We start from the raw sequence: 18,555 nt of genomic DNA on the forward strand, positions 1-18,555 counted from the left end.
TGCGCACCCGCGGTCACAAGAGAATATTGAAGAGAAACGGAATCTAGCTATTGTACGTTCCTTGACTGTCCATGGTATGGTGATGGTTTGGATTTTGTCCCGCAAGTGAATTTGGCTTTGCGTATATGCGTGACGCGAGTGACGCGTGTGACTGTGTTGAAAATGGCGCTCTCGTGTGCAAGTAAGCTTTTTCTTTACAAAGAAAATTGTAAATCAATAAATCATCGTATCAAATAATTAGAGAGTAGTCTATAATGGTTAATCAATAAAAAACACAATAAACTTTTGTACTTCTTTTGCAAAATATTCCTTCTCTCAGTATACTTTCACCAACCGGCATTATCTAACCTCAAAACTTTTATTTTGAGCATTTCAGTACACATATATAGTAGTTAACCTTGCAGTTTCTTATTAAGAAATAAATTGTATTTTCTGGATAATGTACAATGTATTTTTTCTTACAGTTTCCAATGAAGTACCAGAGCACCCAGTCATTTCTCCAGTTTCAGGCTCAATTTTTGAAAAGAGACTGATTGAAAAATATTTATCTGAAAATGGAGTGGATCCGATTAATGGAAAGGAACTGACAGTAGACCAGCTTATTGAAATTAAAAGTATGTGTAAAATTTTGTTTTTTTATTCCTTTTAATGGAAGCTGTCACTAAAATGATTGATCACAGTTATTATTTTACTGGAAATCTTTTCTTTTGCTAGTTATGCCTATATTAAATATATAAGTTTAATCTTTTTAGTATCTCCAATTGTTAAGCCAAAACCACCAAGTGCCACTTCTATACCAGCTATTTTAAAAATATTACAAGATGAATGGGATGCAGTAATGTTACATTCATTTACATTGAGGCAACAACTACAAACTGCTAGACAGGAATTATCTCATGTTTTATATCAGCATGATGCTGCATGCCGTGTAATTGGCAGATTAACAAAAGAAGTCACTGCTGCTAGAGAAGCCTTGGCTACTCTTAAGCCTCAAGCTGGAATTGTTCAAGTTGCTGCCATGCCACAACCCGTAAATTTGATATTATTATTATAAGTTTTATAGAGGTGACAAACATTTTATTGAATCCAATCATTTTCATTCAGGCTGTGGCAATGGAGGCTGGAGGAATAGCAGCTCAGCCATTGGAACAAGCTGGTATCACGGATGATGTGATTCAGAAATTACAGGAAAGAGCTACAGTGCTTACTCAAGAAAGAAAGCGCCGTGGTCGTTCTGTTCCAGAAGATCTTATGCCTCAAGAGAGCATTCGCTCCTTCGTAACACTTTCTTCACATCCTGTAAGAATATTTTCAGTTGCATTATTTTTTAGTTTAACAATGAATTTACTAATTGAATAAACTTGTAGGGTCTTCATTCTGCTAGTGTACCTGGAATTCTAGCTCTGGATATTCATGGAGCAGATACCAGTAAGATATTAACTGGTGGTGCAGACAAAAATGCAACAGTTTTTAACAAAGATACAGAGCAAGTGGTGGCTATTCTGAGAGGACATACAAAGAAAGTAAGTCATTTGTTTAAGAAGAAATATCAATTTTTAAAATGTTATTATTTTTTAGATAACGCGAGTTATCTATCATCCAGAAGAAGATATCGTAATGACTGCGTCGCCCGACACTACGATAAGAGTCTGGAACGTTGCTACGAGCCAGACAACCTTATTGCTTAGAGCCCACGATGCACCAGTAACTGGACTTTCCTTGCATCCAACTGGGGATTATTTACTCAGTTCTTCATTGGATCAACACTGGGCATTTTCTGATATTCGTACAGGCAGATTACTCACAAAAGTAATTGTTTCTTTCTGTATTCAAATATACCAACATACAATGTGATACTTAATGGCATTTTTATTTGTAGGTTGCAGGTCAAGTAAACCAGCCACTAACAACAGCTCAATTTCACCCGGACGGTTTGATTTTTGGTACCGGTACAGCTGATTCTCAAGTAAAAATTTGGGACTTAAAGGAACAATCGAATGTAGCCAATTTCCCAGGCCATACTGGACCAATTACTGCAATCAGTTTTTCGGAGAATGGTTACTATTTAGCAACGGCTGCTGAAGATTCCTGTGTGAAACTCTGGGATTTGCGTAAATTAAAGAATTTTAAAACACTCCAACTTGAAGAAGGCTATGAAGTTAAGGATATTTGCTTTGATCAAAGCGGAACTTATTTAGCAGTTGCTGGAACGGACGTTAGGTAAGCTTGTAGATAAGTCAATATATTGAAATCAGAATAAGTTTATCCTAAATGATCGTATCAATAATAAATTTGTCGTGAAATTGATTTCCTTTCAGGGTTTATCTTTGCAAACAATGGCAAGAGTTAAAAGTATTGAACGACCATACAGCTGCGGCAACTGGAGTTCGCTTTGGAAAGCATGCCCAATACATTGCGTCGACTAGCATGGACAGAACTTTAAAATTATACGGCTTCCCATAGAAGAATTGTATTTAACAAGATTCAGAACCTATAATTTTAAGCCATTTACACACTTGTATGTTTTAATTATTTTTTCATCAATGAAAGTCTCTAGTATTATTAATCGACTCACTTTTCCATTCGTGTATTCCATTATTTTCTACATAGAGCTGTACATTTACAACCTGAATTCAACGAGTATTTTTCAGTGTTATTATACATTTTACATGATACGACCTTGTCAAAAAAAAATTCATAATAAAATAATACAATGGCCTTTGTCTTTTATTTGTATCTTAAAACTTTGGAGGGCTACCTGGAAAAATGTAACAAGTTATAAAAAAAATGATATTCAACAAAAAAATTAAAGAGTATTTATTTTAAATATAACAATACGTCATTCTCTCGATTATATCTAAAAAAATACGATATTAATATAAGACTGGCATTTACAAAATAATGCAGGACATAAAGTTTTTCCACTATTTTTTTTAACACAAATCCTCTTGCACATGTACATCGACCATTCGATGAAACTAATAATTTAATAATATAATTAAATATCAAATTGTAGGCATCCGAGGAATTGTCAGGAATAAAAACCAAGGGCCAAAGCCTTATTTACATCTTAAAATAAAAAGAATAATACATCAAGTGTATCTTTCAATTGGCACGTAATCGTTGTTGTAGTCTTTGCTTTTAATCAAGAGTATTCTTTTTAAAATGTACTATAAATATTACTATAGCCTAGATGTAAGTGCCTTAAACTACATATTGGTATACACTATAAAGTTTGTACAAAGTTTATCTACTTTCTAGTCAGAAATGCATGGAGCAGCCTTTGCTTTAAGTTTTATAATGAGAAAGATGGAATTGGGATTTGATGAAGCGATGAATATCTAAAAATAAATCTTATAGATTGCCAAATTCAAAGTGAAAATCCTCCTCCAACCGAAAGAGCTTAAATTAATTTTTGCCATCAGGAACTTTTTGCAGGAATTAGGAGAAAAGATCAACTTCTTCCAAAGTAGCTATCAAATTATCCAAGCCAAAGAGAAAACCCTCCTCGTGGTTTCCTTCCTCCCAAGGACGCCTGTGAGTCAATTTTCGTCCATCAGGAACTTGACAGGTCTTGGCGAAGTCTATCAACCACACTCCAACTTTCTCATTGTCGTAAATCATGAAAATACTGCTACCAATGACCTATAAAAAGACATATTTTTGTAAAGTTATAAGAAAATAGAGTTTCATACTATTAAATTATTGTACCATATTCTCCTAAATACTAACTTCGTGAGTCTGAAAATACTTGGACTCCTCGATTTTTGTCCTGAGATTCTTCAATTTATTCAGAAGTTTTTCTCTGGTATCAGCACGAGTGCCCAGGAACATTTTTATGGTATCCAGTACTTCGTCGTGGGATTTGACTTTTTTAAGATCCGTAATGGGAGGTCCACCAGGTAGTTTCATGGCTTCGATTCTAAACCCATGTCCACAGGTAGAGCTCTGTTGCTCTCTGAATTGCATGTAACGAAGTTTCGTCACTGCTTGACTCTGGTGCTCTTGTTCGGTGGGTGCATCAGGATCAACGGCGATCATCTTCTGGTATAGATCGGATCTAGCTTTTGTTTTCGAAACTTCTGATTCCAAAAATGTTCGAGTTCCCATTTTAATGTCCATTACGTGAGGATCATTGAAGCCAAACAATAAATCCTGTAGCTCTATGAATGTATCCCCGTTATATTCCACTTCACGGTAATACCTGCAAAAAAATATGGGAGTTTAAGTTATTATCCATGTAGGACTTTTACTTTCATTCGCTCTAGGGTATCGTCGTAAAAACTCATTTATCTCTGTAATTATAAGTGATATAACATTTTTCTATTGTAACTTATTAGAGCTCCTTTATATTTAGATTCAAAAAAGTATATTGTAAAATTTGTTATCAGGAGACAGTAGTGTCTCGACAGCAAATAACTTTAAAAAGCAAACAAAACGCTACTATCTTTTACGTGAAGACTCATGCTCCAATTTTTCAATTTCCTTATTTAAAGAAAAGAGTTCATTTAATTAAAAATCTAATTGACCATATAATTTAGGCCTAAGCTTCTCAGCCAGACTATAAAATTTATAGTCAGTTCCTACAATGCTAAGGTATCATGATTGCATGATTAAATTCGTTATTTCAATCGTACTTAAATTTTCTTCTGTCTTTGACTTTTATGTCGGTATACGACTTTCTGTTCATTGGCACAAATGCAATTTTCAAAATAAGTAGAAATCGTACGATGCTAAATCAGACGAGTATAATAAGTGGTTACAAAAATTAGTCACAAGTATAAATCAATGAGAGATGGAGCATTAGTTTAAAATGAATTACGAATTTCAGAGAATGCGCTATTTTGCTACAAAAGCCGCAGAGTTAAACACTCGTCATCATAAACTTATTTTATGAGTTGAACCGTCATGGCAAAAGTTTTATAAAATTTAAAACAGAACTTAATATACTTATTCTTTGTTCGAATTTCATTTTGCACAATGCAGCAGCCTCTGTGGCAAAATGGGTTCCAGCGTCATGAAAGTTACATGATTTCTGGTTATAATAACATTTAAATGACTAATTTTGCTGCTGGGGAAACACTGTCTATTAAAATCGAATAACTATAGATTTTTAACCATCAAATGGTTATGAAATTTGTAAACAATGGAGGAAAGGCACAGCCTCTCTAATTTTGGCGGCCACTTATAAACGGTGCTGGTCGATATTATTATTTGGATAGAGCTCTGTTTACTTTGGAATGCACCTTACAATTACAGAGAAAAATGAATTCTTACGTCCACACTCTACATAGTGACCTTCAGAAACAAAAACACCCCTTCTATTATACATCTATTTATTAATCAAAAACTATATTAATTGAATGATTAAAAATAGAATTAAATTACCTTGGTATGCAATCCCTCATAGCCTCATCTTTACTCAGCTCTTCGTAAACGCTCCTTTCGGTATTTTCGGCACCACCAGTACGTCTTTTCCAAACTGTACCAGGACCAGCAGGAGCAAAGCCATCAGGATGTCCAGACAATTGGAACCAGGACTTTAATCTATTCTTCAGCAGTACATCGCTGGCCGGAGCAGTCAGGTCCAACGCATTCTACATTAAAAATCGAGATTTACTAAAGTTTTTAATTTTCATTGGTGGTGGACGATGCCAGGGGCTCATACAAATAAATTTCTCCCTTTGTTTTCATCTGTTTTACCGACAGCGATGGAGCAATTAAAGGAAGATGGATATATACGGGTCTTGAGTACACTAGAGAGTCAAAATGACATTACATATTTGTTATCGTTGTGTTCGACAAGACAATCTCCATTAACGGGTAAAATGCCTTAAGGGCGGTTAATAAAAAACTGTCCATATTCTGTTTTATCGACGGTACTCAGACGGATAGAGGAAGATTGTGCGGGAAAATTGAAACATTGTTTATGAAGGTGATCGGAAATATTGGTTTTGGGCACTTGTACCCACCAGTGCAAGGAACTTGAGCGACAGGTCCTCGTCTGGCATCGTCGTGTCCGAAAGGACAAGCGGGAATTGTTGCAGCTTCCGTACCGTCGGATCCTCTGCGTTGGCCAATCGGCCAATGGAGTTTTGGGACCCGGTGTTGCCGGATCTGTTGTTGCCGATCGAGGTGCTGCGGCGCCATTGTCGGAATGCACTGTAGCTACCAATACTCGAGGAATTCTCTTTCGATCTTCTCTGACGACTCTTTGCCGATGTCGCTGCATTATCGTGGCTCAGTCTCGTCGTCGTTGTCTGCTGCTCCTTGCTCGATGGCTGCAACCAAAAAAATCTACTGAAAATTTAATCCGGCATTCCAAGAGTTTTCTTCGTACGTCGAATTCCCGTTACTTCAACATCTAAGAAAAGTACAAAAGTTGTAACGGTTTCTCTCCGCTTGCTTTCTTCCGTGATAAATTTATCGTATCCGCTTTAACCTCTCTCGTCCCCGTAATCGAATAAATGATTCTATCTGCGCTCACGCCACACCGGGAGGCAAAAACTGTGTAAACCGGAGTGGCAGAAAAGAAGTCATTGTATATTAATTAAAGCACACCGGCCGGCCTACTAATTGCGACCGAGTATTCCGTTTTAATACCGGTACTGGTTATTGCAGAATTCTTGCAAAAACATTTCGCGTCAAGCGAACTTTCCTGTAGATGAGAGGATAAAAAGCGAAACAAAAAACATTTATTCATCCGGTATGGTAATAACCATAACGCTTCGCATAACGTTTTGTGTCCAAAGAGGTTAGGATTCATAGTTCGGCGAGAAAATAGACAAACGAGTTGTCTAAGTATATATTGGATTTCTATAAAAATTTGTACTCTCGAGCTTCGCAGTTTTTATTGACCAGTTCGCTGTCGCTTTAATTCGCGAGAAAGAAAATAAGCGGGACGAATACTGAATTTTGAATGAGAATTCTAGAGGCCGGAGAGAAATTTCGTGCTCGAGATCGGCTTTTAAAGAGTTCTGCGAACGTTCTTGGAAGGAAGAGGGGAAATTATATTCGCAAAGCGGGGGGAGGGGGGGGGGGCGGTAAGAAACGAACGCAATTTCGGTACGTGCGTGACGCGTGTATAAAAAAGGTCAGTGGTGCCTGTCGGTACTTTACGGTGAAGGAAGATTCACGCCCAATTCGCCAGAGGAACGCCCGAACAAAAACCGAGTCACGAAAATTACAGATTCGTGGACCTACCTCAACATAAAGCCTGTTTCTTTAAATCAGAAGCGCGAGCTAGGTAGGGAGTTATTTTCTAATTTTTTACTCGCGCTTCGCACTGAAAGATTCTACCGGGTGGCTGATTTACTCCGGAGAATCTCGTAAAAGGCTGTATACACTTCTACTTCCAATTTTATTCAAATCAATATCGAAAAATAGTATCAAGTTATCCGAAATTTCTGAAGGCATAAATTGTTTATAAACTCCATTGGTTAAATATAAGATTTAAAAATGGAATTGCCAATTTTTTCTTATAATAATTTAACGATACATTTGGCATTCTTAATCGACCACCCGGTATGTATGCGTTATACCATTTTAAGTGTAGAAAGAGTGTAAGTAACGAAAAAAGGATAAATTGACATTGAAAGGACCACAGAAATTTTCATCCTAACCTTAAAAATGTCAAGTGAAATGATTCTAATGTAATCACAGGAAATTTGCGATTGAAATAAAAAGAGATTTCCTTGGAGTAGGAATCGTCGACATGATAAGGCCAGATCGGATAATCGAGGCACGCTTGCCTTTCATTAATAAATCGCTCGCGGCGTAATTACGTAACAAAAACGTAAAACGTTTAATAAGTTTGCATGCTAATGTAACACGTGAAAATATTCTACTCAATTAGAATCTTCAGATTAGTCAACTAGCAAGAATTTATGCTCTCAGTAATAGAAGAATGATGATAAAGAAACAAAACATTGACTAATCTCGCAGAAACCTAACCTATAAATTTTAAAAATTGTTTGCCAAGGTTTATCTACTTCCTCGATGCAAATTAAACAGCTAATATATAATGATTGACTCGGTATAATAGAATCCAATTTTATTTGTTAAACGAAGCGTGTAGTTGTCTTAATTGATTCCATTCACTATGTTTTGGCCGCCAATTAGACTCGTTGAAAAAACTTAATGAGAGAGATAATCATTTTTCGATTGAATTTCTCGTGACTACCCGAAACAATAATGTATTTTGAAGACGCGCGACTCTGATCTTTTGGTTCTCTCAACAAAAACAGTCGGTGAAAGCGACCGGTCTTTATAGGTTAGAAAAAGCGATTTTTTCCATTTTGCCAAAAGGGGATAAAAAAACCTTGCTTACGTACATTGATATATCGAATTATGGATCTGATGCGTAATTCCCCCTTCCCCGTTTGACCGCTTTTTTGTCGAGGGAGTCATCTGATATTTTAGAATCATATCCATCTCCTGTTGGAGAGAAACAATATAGCGGAAACTATGATGGCGAGAGATATATGAATCATTGGCTATATCGATAAAAGTTACACTCGTCAGTTCCCATTTCTGACTCACTACTCAATTGTTACCCCATCGATTGTTATACGAACGGTATTAGTGACGTATATACGTACGTACGTAGGCAATGTGCAAGTATCCACAAATTTGTGCAATTTGTCAATTCAGCTTTTTAAGCCTATTTTCCAAGAGAGTAGCGTCGATTGACCGGAAGCGAATAATTTGCAATCTCTAAAAGAAGATTGCAGAATTTTTGAGTCTCCCCAATATGGCAGACTCGCTCAGCCGAGTTCAAGCTGGTCAAGATACAATTGACCAAACATTCACGTGACCACTCAGTCGACATCCCCATTTATTCTGATCATCAACCAGTTCGTGTGTGTACACTTATTTAATCAACCTACTGGCACAAACAGTTTCGCGTCTCATATTCTACGTTTGCCCAAGGCACAAACGCATTAGCGTCTTGTATTTCACGCGTAGCCAATTGAAACACAAAGGCTTCGTCTCGTATTTCATGCTGCAACAATACACACATTTGTCTTATTTAAAAATGACCGTACAAACGCACGATTCTCTTTCTCTCTTTCTGTTTCTCTCATACACACATCGTGAGTATGCATGTATACATTTGTTTTTCGCATTGAAAAATGTAAATTTAAAAAAAAGAGAAAACGGAAAATAAAGAGAGAGAAAGACAGAGAGAGGTATATACTGGTGTTTGCCATCTACTCAACGACGTTCTTTTTTCCAGGAGAAATCCATTTATACAGCAAGCGGGGTCCCTTGTTGCATGGACTGTTTTTATGACTCAAACAAGCACCAACATGAAGCTAGTTAAGCCTCTGTCCCACGTGTTCAGCAGCTAAGCGAGCATCGTTCAGCATCGTTATTCCCAGGAAGTCGCCCTTCCACTCTCAGCACGGCTCGCAACATCCGATACACTTGCCAACAACGTGCAATATTAACCTTACAATTAAACTCGTTGTTATAGAGTGCAATTTAAGAAATAAGAAAAATGCGCCTGTGAACATAACCTCAATACACTGATAGGAACCACTGACTTTTTCCAGAGACGAGTGAGGTAAATATTATACAAAACAACGCGGCGTTACTCGAAAACGATAAATTTGCTTTTACGTGTATTGAAATATGCAGATCCAGTTAGAAGTATTCGGAAATGCCCAGCAGTTACGAACTGTTACGCCTTCACTTTCATTTCTACGTAGGATCCTCCTTCCTTTACAGGCCGTGGATATTTGATACTTGTTTTTAATCAACTCTCATGGCTTTTCACGATTTTTAAATGGCGCACGGAATACAAATTTCAGTTGCCTTGATTGATTTACTCATACTGCGCTAAAGATCGCAAGAATCTCACGTAGAGAGGACGGGAGAAGACAGGAAGCTAAAACCGGAAGCAACGCCATGACATCATTTTTATTCCCGCCAAGATGTTTACACTTTTCACACTCCCTCGTTTCGCATTTTTATCGCCCTCTACCCAATCGGGTGTGTACCCTTCTTTACCTACCATTATTCTTTCTTTCGATAATCGTTCAACGGAAAAATCGATATGACGCTGTTATCGCGTTGTTTTCCAATCTCGGGATTGGCCGAGAGTCGTTGGCTTACCGGCCATGTACCGTTTCGATTTGGATCAAACACCGTCATCGAGTTTTATTCCAAATGCAATTCCGTTTTATGGTAATGGATAATTAGCTTGCGATAGCAAAACGAAGCCAAGGACCTAATCATATTTCGATATTATCCGCTTGAACTTCGGAATGCTTCTGCAAGAGATCTAGAGTGTAAAGAAAATAAATAATGATGGCGCTAGTTGCAGATTGCAATGAATCGGGCTCTAACAGAATCAGAATATATGGTTGGTGAAAATGTGAATATGGTGTGGTGTGCATGCGATAAAACTTGTTTACCGAATTACTGTCCCTAAACCGTTTTCATACTAATCGCCACATAATAAAGGAAGCGCGTCCAAAGTAAACACATTAAGCTGCATGAGAAATGCTTATTGTTTTCAATGAGCTCTCCTCTTGTTAACTAAAAATAGCCCAGGAATTTCTTTTTTAAGCGGTTCATCGAGTATCGATCTTTGCTTATTCTTTCTCACTCTGTTCGAAACAGCGATGCTAGAAATTAGACGACTTCAAAGAAAAGGAGGTACAAGAGCATATCTAAATGGGATTCCGATTGTTTTGATGCTGTCGTTTGATTGCTACCCTAGCGTCGTTGCTCAAAATACATTTCTCCTATTTACCGTTGTCAAATCGAGACCCACCGTTAAGTAAAACGAAGGTTAAAAATTAATGCAAATGAAAATTCTTACTTTCAAGGCATGCCTTCAAACTGCGATCATTTACGTAAATAAGCGTGATTTGAATTTGTGATGAGAAAAATTGTTTTTGTGGTTATCAATTTTTGAATGGTATTCGATTTTAGATTGTAAATCAGCGCGTGCAACGTTGGTCAATCCAGATTTGAGCCGATCCTTGAATCAGCCAGCCTTGAATGTATACGGGAGACCGATCGAAGGCTGGAATATATGAGATTTGGAACGTCATTCATTGACAAAATTTGCAGTCATTATTCCGCCTACGTATCGAAATAACCTGGTCTCTCGACTCGAGTGAAACTTTTGCGTATTCCCATTCGCGCTTCCGACATCGTTCGATATCAAATACAAACGCATGGTCACTCCAACTTATTTTATAGGAAGAACGTTGGTTTTGCAATGAAGGTTCAACGATCTCCAGGCAGGTTGGCTTCAACAATGGAACTATCGGAAGAGAAATATTTCTGTGGTTTTCCTTTCAAACAGTACAAACCCAAAACCTAACCTACGAAAGCATGTATTTTTATTTATGTTTCAACGAGTACAAAAGACTGATTGATAATAAAGAGTACGAGTACCAATTTATTGAAACGAGAATCGAGTAGAGTGTATTCTTTCGTGCCGTAGAGAGTACAAAGCTTCCCGATCGATATTCGTAATTCGTACCTTATTGAAGTGAGCCTGTAGAAGTCGTTCATACTGGTCAAAGGCTCTCAGGCAGAGTCTCGTCGTAAATGCTTCCATTCGAGCTGGCAAGGGTGCGTGGCACACACTGCTTGACATTATATCACTCTTCTCCTAGCTAGGACCACAAAATCTCTGCATAGGAATCCTCACTCACTCACATTAACCCTTAACCTCAATCGAGTTCACGAGTTCATCGCCCCGCCCTCAAAACAACCATAAAATCTTCGGTGCTTAGAAGGGAAACTCCATCGTATGTAAATTTTCTAGAAGCTGCACATGAGACTGCTAAATCGTCAGTGAATCGAGATAATTGACATTTATTCAAGTCCAGTAGAAGTAAATGTAGCGTAATTTCGTTGGAGGAGTATGGATTTTCCACACTTTACAGAAGCACCATAGACAGCGTAAGATTCAGATGGGAAACCACGTTGAACACGGATGTTTGAATTTCGAAGGGGAGAAAAGCAGCAGATTTCGCGCTGCTACCAGATCAACTTACCACTGCACGCTTTAAACTCAACTGTGGTGGAGAGAGCACACACGGAGTACTTTTATCTACTCGCTTCTCCCCACCACAATTTACAGCACACGGCGGCTCGCGCCAGCGTAAAGTACCCTAAAGTTTACAAAGATTATTCGGGTAATTCGGGTTGCAGCCCTCTTTTTTTCTTGCCAGGCTTTACCACGAATAATTAATTTAATAGAGCATTATATATCATTACGTTTCAAGTATACATGTATATTATATTATTCTCCTACGATTTCAAAATTCAAGCCCCTTCTTTTCCATCTCAATAAAATTATTGCAGGAATGTTAATTTGATGTTGAAATTACGTTTCGAGTTTCGATTAATGGTGGGAATAAAAGCAAGATTTTCAAGTCCAATAAAGAATCGATTGAGCGAGCGCGAATTGATTGGTTAAATGAAAATTACTTTTGATGTTCGAAAATGGACGGCTGTGATTGGTCGGCAGTCGTTTGAATTTATTTGCCGAATCGAGCCAATTGAGAGACGTCCGTCAAGCCAATCGTGGAAGTCGTGTTAACGACCAATCACAGGGCCCTTTTAATCTTTCGAAAATTTTACTTGAACCTTAAACGCAAAACCTCGTCTCTCCCATTCCCATGTTTGATTTTCATACTCGAAGGAGAATAACTTCGGAGATTTATTAAATTGATGCCCCTTTGGGCTAGCGATATTAACGGGTAATTGCATTTACGTCAATCCCCTTTAACGGTCCGAGCTATTGATAGCGTTATCGCGGTAAATTTAGACTGGCCCGAATTGGTATTGCAGAAACAATTTTTATCGTCCAGCCTGCTGAGCCTAACGTCAATTCAAATTTTTCAGCTTGACCATCTGTCGCAAAACTGTCTAAGCGTGAAATTACAATTCCTCGATTCCCACCGTCTCTCCTAATCCATTGTCAAAGTTTCTTAAAATATAACAACGACAATCACAGTATCCGTTCTTCGAAGAAACTTCTGTTCCGATTTCATCACTTTCCTCTCGCTTCTATCGTTCTGATAAGGCTCGGTGATTACAGCTTCGAATATCGTCACGTAAAACCTGACAGATCTTCGTTCGAGTCTACTACAAATTTAGCGGTGATTAGTCAAAACACTTGTTTACTATGTTTAATTAATTATGAATCACCATTCTCAGGCTAATTCGTCGCTTTCAGGATCGACCGCCATTTTGGCGAACATTCGTGTGCCTTTGTTTTCCAATTTTTGCATAATTCAGCTTTTATTTCGGTGGATTACACGACAAAATATTGGTTAATGGAGACTTGGCATGTTTGACGTTTGTAACATATTGAAGCTGAAACTTAATTAAGCCATACATTCCAAACAAATCGATTTCCTCTTATCACGGCTGGGGATACAAAAACGATCCCGACGCACATACCATTCGCATGATCGCAGTTCAATTATGCCACAGCAAACTATTCTTTATCCGTTTCATCACAGATAACAAACGAAATAGCCACCTGTGCAACTTAATTATTTAACGCAAGTCTCGAATATAACCGCAACGGAAAAGAAGAAGCAGCATCTGCCCAGCCATTTAAAACGCACTTTGCAAACGAGGCGCGTGGCACGTGTGCTTAATGACATTATTTAGAGTCGACAGTTGGTAGTATGCTGCCTCGACAGAAACGCATCTCGTATGAGTAAATCGGGAAATCTTAAAGATAAATCATCCACGACAATGACAGCTTAAATCCTCGCAATTTTTTAAGCCACCTTTCTTCATAGCTCCAAGAATCTTCGGTGAAAGCTTTTCTTTTCCTTTTGCAGCCTTTGACGTCATCTTTTGGTTTTCAATGAAACCTAGTGTACAATTTCTCTAGCTTTCTAGCTGGAGACGTGCCTCCTTCCAGGTTTCCAGTCCATATTTACTTTTTTAACAGCTTTTACTTCCTATCCAGACTCACTAGAATCCTTCAAAATTAGGCTTTGATTGAATCCAATATGTTAAAACTGCTACTGTACTTCATCAGCTTCCGTCTTCTGTTTCTATGTTAGGCTCCTGGAAAAGTTATAGTCTCAATAACAATTGTCATGATGTAGATTGATTTGGCAAACTTACCAAAATTTTTTGAATAATTACTCTATACAGAACCGTCTTTTTTCTATAATTACTCGTTGGGAGATTTATTCCTAGTGAATTTTGCATTCGACGCATAAATTTAGAATATATCAGACTACCTGAATTACAATGTGATCGCGCGAGTACTAGCAGTACAGCGCAGGTCGATCACCTTTTAGTTATTCGAAAGCGAACATCACGTTTTCGTGCTGTTAAGAATAAGAATGAGTCTAAAAGCCGGAATTCAGTTTATTTTTATAGTATAACCGACATTCTAGGCTGCATCTATTGACACCTCGAAATTCCCAGTCGGTTTAACCTCAATGATCAGCACCCTCTTGCGTTGTTTCAAGTACCAGAAAAAATTCATCTTCTACGTTTAATTTGATCAATGTTCTCCAAAGAAAAATAAGAATGAAGAGAATGAGCATAAAAGCTGGAATTTAATTTATTCTTATAGTATAACGAACATTCCAAGTTGTATCTATTATTATGACACCTCAAAATTCCCAGACGGTTTAGCCTCAATAATCAACCACCTCTCTCACGGTGCTTCAATTACCAGACACAAAATGCACCTTCAGTAATTTATTTGTGATCAGTGCTTAGCAAAGAAAAATAAGAATGAGCTTAAAAGTTGGAATACAATTATTTTTATAGCGTAACAGACTGTCCAAGCTGCATGTATTTACATCTCGAAATTTCCAGACGGTTTAAGTTTAATTTTCAGCATCCTCTTGGTTCTCATGGTGCTTCAATTTCGAGAAATAAAATTCATCTTCTCCATTTCATTTTACTAATGCTCAGCAAAGATTTCTGTTCCGGATTTATACGCTTTGTCTCTTATCGCTTCCTCTTATCGTTCTCTCTCTCTCTCTCTCTCTCTCTCTCTTCCCATCTGTCGTCTCCCTTATTCTCCGAGTTTTCTTTTTATTCCTCCAGTACGTGCCAATTGTACTGTTTCTCGAATCAAGTGACGGCAAGCACTCGCATAAACACGTCAGGTTTATGCGTTTCGCTTGTTTAGGAGCAAACTAATAAAGATTGGCGCGCTAATAAATTTTTGTAAACAATCACCAATCTCTAAAATTAAATCAAAACCTTAATATCACACATTTTAATACGTCACTCGAGATTATTCATCTGTTCTTTCCTTGCATAATTTATGTTTACACTGCCCAACTAGTAAGAAGATTTTTTCTTGGAGTCTTATTTTATGAGACAAAAAATGTTAAACTCTTACATAGTATCCGAAGATATCCTTAGACTTCTTAAAGAATTCATAAAAACTTCAAAAGAGATAATATCTCTCTTATTTCATAAAAAGAGTTCCGCAATTGTTTTTAAAAGAATTCTTTTTGTTGTTTGGGTGTGTATTTATACATATTATTTCTCTCACGATTTGCCTAACTTGTAGCAAATAGTAAGACAAATAGCACTCCTTGAACAAGCTGTAGCAAAATCAGCCTGCAAAAATTCATAAACAATTACAGATTAAGTCAGTTTGCTTCATTAATTCGTCAAAAAAATAGTAATAAAATCTGCAGAGAGAAATTCACCACTGCAGGTAATGAATATTTGACAAATTATCGTTGTATAATTCATTAATGTACACTTTGTATTTATATATATCGTTTCTCTAACTATTTATGTTGCTTGTAGTAAATAATGAAACACATAGTACCCCTTTGAATAAGCTATTGTATTATTAGCTTGCACAGATTTATAAGCAATTAGAGATAGCGTCAATTTGCCTTGTTAATTCGTTAAAAAAAAAAAAAAATAGAAATGAAGTCTCTAGAGAGAAATTCATAACTGTAGGTATAACGAATATTTGATAAATTTCTGTTTGTCAGTCATATGTATGATAATCCAAGTCTCTTCCGTTTCCCTGGCATATATCATTGATCGACGTTCTCCGACCTCTGCACGTGTAACATATTTGCTTTGTTAAAAAAAGCTCCACTCTTTAAAATTTCTTTTAAGTTATAATAGATCTCACCCTTATAACCTGACCTAATTAATTCTTTCGTGTTAAATGATAATTTTCTCGAATTAGCTTTTTCGCTGTACTTTTTTCGTATCTCAATCATATACTGATTCAGTTTTCTTGATCGATTACTTTGACCATGAAACGCTCTGCACGTGCTACATCGATTTCACCAGCCTGTCAATCCGTCTGTTTCTTTTTTTCTGACTTCCTTTGAAATAAGAGACGTCGAAAGAAAAAACAAATTCGACGTTTTCTCGCAAAATCGTGAAACGAGCAGTAATCACTGCCAGGTTGGTAAATAAATACTTTCATAAATTTTGCTGTGCACACAATAAAGTATGTATGAGCAGCATATATTACAGGAGATTACGTGTCCTAGAAGCGCAATTTTCCAATCTGGTCGGTCTGCCCTTGTGACTGCACCATATCTCTCCTGCTTTGTATAGCTAATGCCCACGTATGTTTACACCCGGCATTGATAACAACAGTACCTCGCGTGTGTAGGCTCTCTCCCTCTCCTTCTTCCTCCCTCTATCTCTCTCTCTCTCTCTCTCTCTCTCTCTCGCTTTTTCTCTGTCTCTTTCTTGTTGTTGCTCCTTTTTTTCCTTTCTCCACAAATGTAAACAAAACCTGACAGGAAATGAAATAATCAGAAAAAAATAGCACTCAATTAAATTTCCTTCCCATATTTGGCAAGGACGATTAATATGATATTGGCTTACGTTAGATGCACAGGAAGCAAATCCATCTCGCAGTATTGATTTATAACCCAGATAATTGGAATCGTTTAAAAAAATAACGCATACGGAGTAAATCGATTGATACAACATTTTTTGAAAAACATTGAGATTGATTGAAAAAAGTTGGAAAGAGTGGGGTGACGTAGAGGCAGTTAAATTATTTATGGTCAGGTAAAAATAGTATAGACGTAGTAGGTTGATGATTTTCGGGAAAGTTTAAGCGAAGCTTTCGTCGAATCACTTATATAAAAGCTCGCGTTTCCGTTCTCGTAAAACTTGGAGCTCGTTGCTGACAGATTCGTGACGCACGTGTCTTGATACTTCGTGTTGGCCACGCGTAGTGAAAATCCCCATCCTATCAAAGCTTTCTTTATCCTTTCATAGAATCCAGTCATATTTCTAGACGCTTTTGAGAAACATATAGAAATGTTCCTTTAACCTGAACTTTCGTGACGAGCTTCAATAATTCCACATAATATTGAATAGAACGAGATATTCTTGGCTCTCCCTATAATTTTAAGTACGTGTTGATAGCCGTGTAACTTGTATCGAGCTTTTCTTTATCCTTTCATAGAATCCAGTTATATTTCTAGACACTTTTCAATAAACATAGAAAAATGTTTCTTCAAACTGAACATTCATGATAAGCTAAAGCAATTTTACACATAATATTGAATGGATAAGGATATTCTTAGCTCTTCTCATAATTCTAAGTACGTGTTGATAGCCTGTACAAATTTTATCAAAGTTTTCTTTATCCTTTCATAGAATCCAATTATATTTTTAGAAAGTTTTTAATAAACATTGAAAAACGTTTCTTTAAACTGAACTTTCACATGATAAGCTTCAACAAGTTTATACATAATATTGAATAAAACTGGATATTCTGGGCTCTCCCTATAATTTGGAGCACGTGTTAATAGCCTATGCAACGTTCATTGAAGCTTACTCAATTCTTTTTGCTGGCAATACATGATGAAAATCTCCATTCTTTCAGTTTTCTTTATCCTTTCATAGGAGCCAATTATATTTCTAAACACTTTTTAATAAACATAAAAGAATAATTCTTCAAACAGAACTTTGATGATAAGCTGAAGCAATTCTATAGATAACATTGAATGGGACTGGATATTCTTGGCTCTCCCCATAATTTTGAGCACGCGTTGATAGCCTGTGTAACTTTCATCGAAGCTTTCGTCACTGGAAGATAATAAGAGATTATTTATACACGAGATTGACGCACTTACACACAGCTTTTCCTTATTTGTGTCCTCCTTACCGTTTATTATCCCATGCTTCAAGAAATACTTATAAGTTATAAATTATCATTGCGCAATGGTCGTAGGCCCAATCGTTTATTAAAAGGTTCCATTATGCAATTGGGTTCCGACGAGTTCAGACTGGAAAATCAGTGGAGAGAGAAAGAGGCGCACTATCTTATTTAAATGTATTCTAGGGTAACAGAGGCTTTTAGTAGCTGTGGGGCTTCGAGCAAAAATCTGGATCAAGAAATAACAAAGGTATAAGTTCCTGAAAAAGAAGTTGGCCTCAATAATAATTTGTTTGGAGTAAAACTATGTAAATCCCTTTTAAATTTATTAGGATATGTCATAGACTGGATAGTTCTTAGGAATACCGATTAATTAAATTTGGTTCACTTCTTTGTCGTTGATGTAGTCTAGTAAAGAATCATCCAATAAT

At 36.9% G+C, this 18,555-nt stretch overlaps 2 protein-coding genes across 5 annotated transcripts; one reads left to right on the top strand and one right to left on the bottom strand.

The window, feature by feature from the left end:
* The first annotated feature begins 14 nt into the window (after positions 1-14).
* Positions 15-2,730, top strand: Prp19 (pre-mRNA processing factor 19). Its single transcript, XM_066734899.1, has 8 exons — positions 15-181; positions 465-614; positions 753-1,030; positions 1,105-1,299; positions 1,368-1,523; positions 1,579-1,809; positions 1,880-2,220; positions 2,319-2,730. Exons 1-8 carry the CDS (start codon positions 163-165, stop codon positions 2,461-2,463), a joined length of 1,515 nt encoding a protein of 504 aa, XP_066590996.1. The 5' UTR covers positions 15-162; the 3' UTR covers positions 2,464-2,730.
* A 181-nt stretch (positions 2,731-2,911) lies between these two features.
* Positions 2,912-18,410, bottom strand: IP3K1 (inositol-trisphosphate 3-kinase-like protein). Of its 4 annotated transcripts, none has more exons than XM_066734902.1 (8): positions 18,134-18,410; positions 16,837-18,054; positions 14,122-16,744; positions 11,504-14,061; positions 5,973-6,297; positions 5,389-5,597; positions 3,733-4,204; positions 2,912-3,645 (listed from the first exon to the last, which is right to left on the bottom strand). In XM_066734902.1, the coding sequence occupies exons 4-8, from the start codon at positions 11,533-11,535 to the stop codon at positions 3,442-3,444; spliced, it is 1,242 nt and encodes a 413-aa protein (XP_066590999.1). In that variant the 5' UTR covers positions 11,536-14,061; positions 14,122-16,744; positions 16,837-18,054; positions 18,134-18,410; the 3' UTR covers positions 2,912-3,441. The 4 variants fall into 4 exon arrangements, with proteins under 4 accessions (XP_066590999.1, XP_066591000.1, XP_066590998.1 ...); XM_066734903.1 differs by having other exon boundaries at positions 6,057-6,281; positions 18,134-18,407; XM_066734901.1 differs by having other exon boundaries at positions 5,973-6,281; positions 18,134-18,403.
* Positions 18,411-18,555: the final 145 nt, after the last annotated feature.

The sequence above is a fragment of the Prorops nasuta genome, unplaced genomic scaffold (assembly GCF_024137725.1).
Source record: "Prorops nasuta isolate Cenicafe-Biocafe unplaced genomic scaffold, Cenicafe_Pnas_1.2 PNAS00014, whole genome shotgun sequence".
Lineage (NCBI taxonomy): Eukaryota > Metazoa > Arthropoda > Insecta > Hymenoptera > Bethylidae > Prorops > Prorops nasuta.

Excerpts from the sequence above, each read along its gene's own strand:
- IP3K1 (XM_066734901.1), bottom strand. The coding sequence starts at position 11,620 with ATGTCAAGCAGTGTGTGCCACGCACCCTTGCCAGCTCGAATGGAAGCA. Across the intron at positions 6,282-11,503 it reads TACAGGCTCACTTCAATAAG|CCATCGAGCAAGGAGCAGCA; the intron begins GTACGAATTACG and ends TTTTGGTTGCAG. Across the intron at positions 4,205-5,388 it reads ATGAGGGATTGCATACCAAG|GTATTACCGTGAAGTGGAAT; the intron begins GTAATTTAATTC and ends ATTTTTTTGCAG.
- Prp19 (XM_066734899.1), top strand. Across the intron at positions 1,031-1,104 it reads TTGCTGCCATGCCACAACCC|GCTGTGGCAATGGAGGCTGG; the intron begins GTAAATTTGATA and ends ATTTTCATTCAG. Across the intron at positions 1,524-1,578 it reads TGAGAGGACATACAAAGAAA|ATAACGCGAGTTATCTATCA; the intron begins GTAAGTCATTTG and ends ATTATTTTTTAG.